Consider the following 6,002-nt stretch of genomic DNA (forward strand, 5'->3'; position numbering starts at 1 on the left):
CCGATTAATGCGATAGCTAGGTTTTACGTTGCTTAAGCCACTGTTTAAGATTTAAGCTTGAAAAAAATCTACGAATCATTTGATTAGAAAATCCTGAACACGTTTTGAAACTCGCGTACCTAATTTTATAAATCTATCAAAAAGATGTAACCTAAAATTTATTCTACCTGAAACGGACATTGATTAACAACAATTTCAAAATCATGACGATGTACTAAATAATGTTCACGACACTTACATTTTGTTACAAAGAAATTTTAATTGGGAAAGACTTCGTTCTAGACAGATACTAAAAACAAAATCTTTGTGAAAATGATGAAATTTAATAGATTAGTAATATAGCATAGAATATAGATAAAAAAATTTAATTTGAACTCTTCCTGCTAGCACCGATGTAACTATAGTAGGTACATATTTATAAATGAAAAAAATTTAATCTTAAAATATTTGGGAATTTGGCTACCTTAACCTTTCATCCTAATCCTTCTGAGTCAAAATGACCAGAGCATCATCTTTCACGCTAGATTTCAGAAACCTTCTTGGCATCAGAAGAACGCGTTCCTACCATCGATTACAGATTTCAGGCTTCAATCGATGCTTAGCTTTTTAATCGGACTGTTAGTATGCATCTAGCAGCCATTCGCGCGAAAAGCGTTTTTTTCTCGGGTCTGTAAGTGTGACCAACGCTCGTTTTCGTAAAAAAAATTATAATTTATATTTTTACATTAAATTGTAAAAAAAAGAAAGCTGTAGATTGTGTCCTTCAAACAAGGATAAAAAAACGATGAAAAAAGAATGTCCATCTATATGACACTCTAAATCTGAATCAGTGGATAATCTACTGAAGTGGTATACTTGGTACTGAATTATCAGCATATCATATATTAGCACATTTGGCACTGAATAATCAGTGAAATTCAACTATATAAAAAAAAAGAAGTTTGAGCATTATAGTTAAAATATCGATATTTGCAGATTCTACACTGAAAAAAATTATAGTCAATTTTAATAGATATTTAGTTGAAAATATTGCAACTAAATATTTATTAAATATAAAGATATATTTTTTTTGATACAAGAAATGTTATTTTGATTTAACAAATCATTTTTTTTTACTGAACAAATATTTATTTACTGTAAGTAAATGTTTAGTTGGCAGTATTGAACTAAATATTTATTAAAATTGACTATATTTTTTTCTCAGTGTAGCACATTGTAATTCCAATCTTGCAATACCATATACGTTGAATGCGCTACACTTATACACTGAAGCAAGATTCGCTATAAGTTAGCGATAACACATTTCATTCATTAATTAACAGTGGCATATTTGAATCAGTGATTATCCATTGATTCTGATTTAGAGAACATACTCTATTTGTGTACTGAGATTGCAGTAACGAAGAGTAACGTTTTTTATGTATTTTTTGTATTTTATGTTTTTCACTTATGTTTGCTTTCAGTATTAATAATAATAATAATTTTGACATTAATAATAACTTAAACCAATAATAAATAGCTTTTTACCCAAATTTGACACCTAAAAAGCGACCATCTTTTACCTTCAAAATAAATACCTATTTTGAAACGCGTGTAACCATACTATTTTTTTTAAGTACATCATTTCAAGAGTATTAGGCTAAAATTGCATTTGAAAATATTATAAATTTAAAAAGTTGTGATTTTTTAAGTGAAAAAGCATATTTTCTTAAACTTAATATGTTTAAGATTTTTTTTAGTGTCAAATTTTTCACTAAAACGCCAGTTCTATTTTCTTAAAGGATGAAATTATATACTGTATAATTTTTTAAAATCATTGGAACTAATACTATCGATTGTCAGGTTACTTTAACCCATCGTGTGGCTTTATTAAAGTGTGATCATGAAGGTCACATTTCACGTTAATTTATAAGAGCTAATAATCTTTTAATAGCGAATCTGTAGTAAATCTAGGCTAAGCGTGATATTAAAAAATTTAATGTCAATTTCATATTAAAATCGCGTATATATATATATATATACACACACATACATAAACACATGTATGTACATATGTGCACCCGTACGTTCACACGTGTGTGCGGCCCACATATCCTAATATGTCGAGTTACGATTACGTGTCATGGACGTAAAACCACGGCACGGCGAGGCAAGTTTCTCTACTTCCATTCAATCACACATAATTGAAGCGGCGAGGTCTTTTGTCGAGGCCCGTGTACTCGTCAAAAACGTTTGACCCGTTTCCTCGCCCCAACGCACTTAAGGGTATTTGCGCGCCCCGAAGAAATTCATATCGCGTGACTCCGAAGTCTGATTTTTTTTCTTTCTCCGAACGGAATGGAGATCGACCGGTTTTACGCGTGGTATGTAGGCACGCGTAAAAGCCTGGTCGCCTCTCTGTGCGTATCGAGAGGAAATGTTGCGATAAAGTCAAGGATGGACCGACACGTATTCGACAACTCGTCCGTCCGGATTGCTTCGTTATGTTAATTAGACTATGCCTGTATTGTAACAGATGCGTGATGGTTCTGATGACGATGTCTAATTTAAACGTAGGCATTTGACGACGTTTCATTTAAAACAGGTGGGAAGTAGTATAGAATAATTACGACCTCTTTTACTATAACGATCCGGTAGAATTTATTTAGTTTCTTCAGTCGCCTAATGGAATATATATCTTTTATATTTGCTTTGGAAAATATTACTGTAATAGGTTAAATCAATTACTGACTAAAACGTAATTACTGACTCTAAGCTATAAAAATTAAAATTTTTACTGTTGCTAAGAATTGTGCATAACTTGGGAAATAAGTAAGTTGCGTAAGTCTTCTTTTACATTTACTTAAATAAACAGTTTTTTTTTTGTTTGTGATAAAAATCTTCGTGTATGAAGAGAAAAATATCGATTTTCAAAGAAATCAATGTGACCTGGCCATCAGGATGGGCGAGAAACACTTTCTTGTAGCCCCAAAAAAATGGACATCATCAAGTAGTTCCACATATCGATCGTCGACGAATTTTTTTGAAAAGCTATTCTGCGAGGCTTATAAAATATTAATCCAATCGGAAATAATATTTCGTTTGTAGGAAGGTCTTATTTACGAAGCATTGTGATCGAAAATACGATGATTAAGAGAAGAACAGTGCAATTTCATTTTAAATATTTCTATCAATTTTTTACTTAATTCCGAATTTCTTCGTTATATTTTTTTAGGCACTTATAATTGGTGATAATTTTTAATTGAAAAAAATAATTATTAAAAAAAATTTACTACAATTTCAATTTTATATTGAATTTATAATATTCTGTCATTGTACATTATGTATATGAGAAAAAAGTTATCCACACACTTTAGATAATTACTAGCAATCGAACGATTTACTACTAGCAAGACAGAAATAGAATTAATCCAAACAATCAACGAATAGCCTGTTCTTCTGTCAAGGAAATTATTAATATCAATGGGTTGATTATAGTTGTCAGTTAAAACGACAGTGTGGTTAGATTCTCAGAAACAGATAAGTCGCATCAAAGCTCTAAAACGGAGGGAAGGAAACGGGAAACAACAGAGGGGAAAGTCTCTAAGATGGGACCAATTACTGCCGGCGAATACAACGTTTAGGGGTTACCGCGATCGGACGATTCGGTCGATACAAACCGCTACACATAGAAATCGAAACTTCTTTACGAGCTCGAGACGCGATTGCCAATAAAAGCTCGCGAGTCAACTTGCCGACTTCATAAAATTGGCACTGTGTGAGACATGCATGCAACGGTACGCGGACCACTTTCCGATGGGCCAAATATCGTGGAAACCGCACGTCGAGATTTCCAGGACTGATATTAGTCGCCTTTCTCGAAAGTCATCTTCATCATTGCGGTAACAGATTCGCAATGATACCCTCGTGCGATCTACGCAGAGGACTAGCGTCGTAAAAGTCTTTCTTTACAACGGTAATATCGGTTTTGGCATCGCTGGCGATTTTTAAATCGAGAATATCTATCCATATCACTTTTTAATTTATTTTATTATAGAATAATACGAAACAAATCTTTCCCATGCGCGCGAGACATTCTCTTTAAAGAAGAATTACGTCATATTGTTACATGTTATTATTAAAATTCACGATTAAGCTGTTTTAAGTGTTACTTCGTTAAAGTAACGAGTCATTTGGAGCCGGCAACTTTAGTCGATATCTGTGTGATGAAGTGAAATAAAGTGCGCGAAATAAGAATAAAGAGGTATAATATAGGAACACTTACTTGAAAAGTCCTTTCCGTCGAGGAGGGCGGTGTAAGTGGTGAATGATGAATTTGCCGCGTAATTATAGGGGTCGAGGACGGACTCCTGGAGGACGGTGCTCTCGTTTCCCTGGCCTCCCTCTCGCACACCGAACCCGGCGACCAAATTTCACTTTTCCTACTGCCGATACTCGACGAGACGTCGCTCGGCTTCGTGCTGAGGTTCAATGGCGCCTCCTCTTCTAAAACAAACAAATCATCGGTCTACGTCGTTATTCAAGCATTTGTCAAATCACTGCTTGTGTGTGTCTCTCACTTAAAAAATTTTAATATAATATTTAATTAATTGTATTGTACATAAATACGTCATGATAATATCAAATACAATACTTATTTGTTTAACATGTAAAACGAATAAATCTTTCGCTCATGTAAAATAATACAAAATTTTTCAAATTATATAAATATAAAATATGTAAAGATTCATTCACACACATATTTGAAAGTAACAAAATCAGTATATATTAAGCGTTTTTTTGTAGAAATATTTCATCACAAATTAAACGCCATAAATTAACTTGTAACATAGAGAGCACAAGGTAACAAGAAACCTCATATTATCGCTATGTTACGATATCGAAAAAAAGTGGTAATTTATGATGGATCATGTAACATCATCATTAAAGGCGAGGAAATTTTATAGTTTTTGCATACCATATATACATATATACGCAGAGAGAGAGAGAGAGAGAGAGAGAGAGAGAGCAATTAATTGATCGTAATTAATATCCGTGCAGCAAAGTCGAGCGATAAATGTCTCGTATAACAACGTTGGTCGATCGATAGTACCCACTCACAGATAATTGCTCATTAACCGGCCTACTTTAAAAAAAAAACTCATTTTAAATATTCTGACGATAGTCATTCTGGAAAGCTAGCTAAAGATAACTTTACTAGACTCACTCTTGTAAATCGTAATCATTATCGAATAAAAATCAATTTATTAAATAATTCATTAAAATATTCATATTTTGTCTCTACATTTTTATCAAACTTGTATACATTAATCAAATTAATACTGAATAAATGATGTTCATAAATGATGACGAATATGCCCAATTCAGCTATACCTTTTTCACAATACATAAAATAGTCAAAGAAATCGTAATGTTATAAACTACATTATGCAAATTATTACTAGGGTAATACTTGAAAAAATTTCAAATAATTTTAAAATAGTAATGTTCCACGATGAATTTTACATGAGCTACATTCTATGTAACGACGCGTCGCCTCCTAACAGAAGTTTCTTCTCTATTATATCTTTCAGTCACAACGTGTTAAATATTTGCAGATTTCTTTAAGAGAGATTCACTCAAATCTCACCGAATTTGGCCTTCTCCGGCGTGCATCTTCGGGGTGATCCGGGACGTGCCGGACTGAGAGGTTCCGAATGAATAGGCGAGCAATTCGTGACCGGCGTCGTCTGTTGGGATGGGATTCTCGTAGGCGGGAGCAAACTATGTGGCAACAGCAGGCCCATGTGACGCCACCAGGCACCCCCAGATGCCCCATAGCCGCCGTACATAAGACCGCAACGCACGTCTGAGACAACAAAGGTAACCGTGCTGAGTTCAAAGCGTGGAAAGTGTGATAATTTTTAAGTAAAAGAGAATTTACAAAATATCTCTAGAGATTATGCCGTCGTACTTTAAGAGAGAGTCGTATTTTATTACTAAAGTAAATATTTATATATATA

At 33.5% G+C, this 6,002-nt stretch overlaps 1 protein-coding gene across 1 annotated transcript in view; it reads right to left on the reverse strand.

Moving 5' to 3' along the window:
- LOC108751692 (zinc finger protein 628-like) overlaps positions 1–6,002 on the reverse strand; it is a 30,098-nt gene that overhangs the window by 16,523 nt on the left and 7,573 nt on the right. Inside the window, exons 3-4 of the mRNA XM_018491998.1 lie at positions 5,630–5,848; positions 4,265–4,485 (exon numbers count right to left, since the gene is read on the reverse strand). Coding sequence (XP_018347500.1) covers positions 4,265–4,485; positions 5,630–5,848 — 440 coding nt within the window. The remainder of the gene's footprint in view (positions 1–4,264; positions 4,486–5,629; positions 5,849–6,002) is intronic.

The sequence above is a fragment of the Trachymyrmex septentrionalis genome, unplaced genomic scaffold (assembly GCF_001594115.1).
Source record: "Trachymyrmex septentrionalis isolate Tsep2-gDNA-1 unplaced genomic scaffold, Tsep1.0 scaffold51, whole genome shotgun sequence".
NCBI lineage: Eukaryota > Metazoa > Arthropoda > Insecta > Hymenoptera > Formicidae > Trachymyrmex > Trachymyrmex septentrionalis.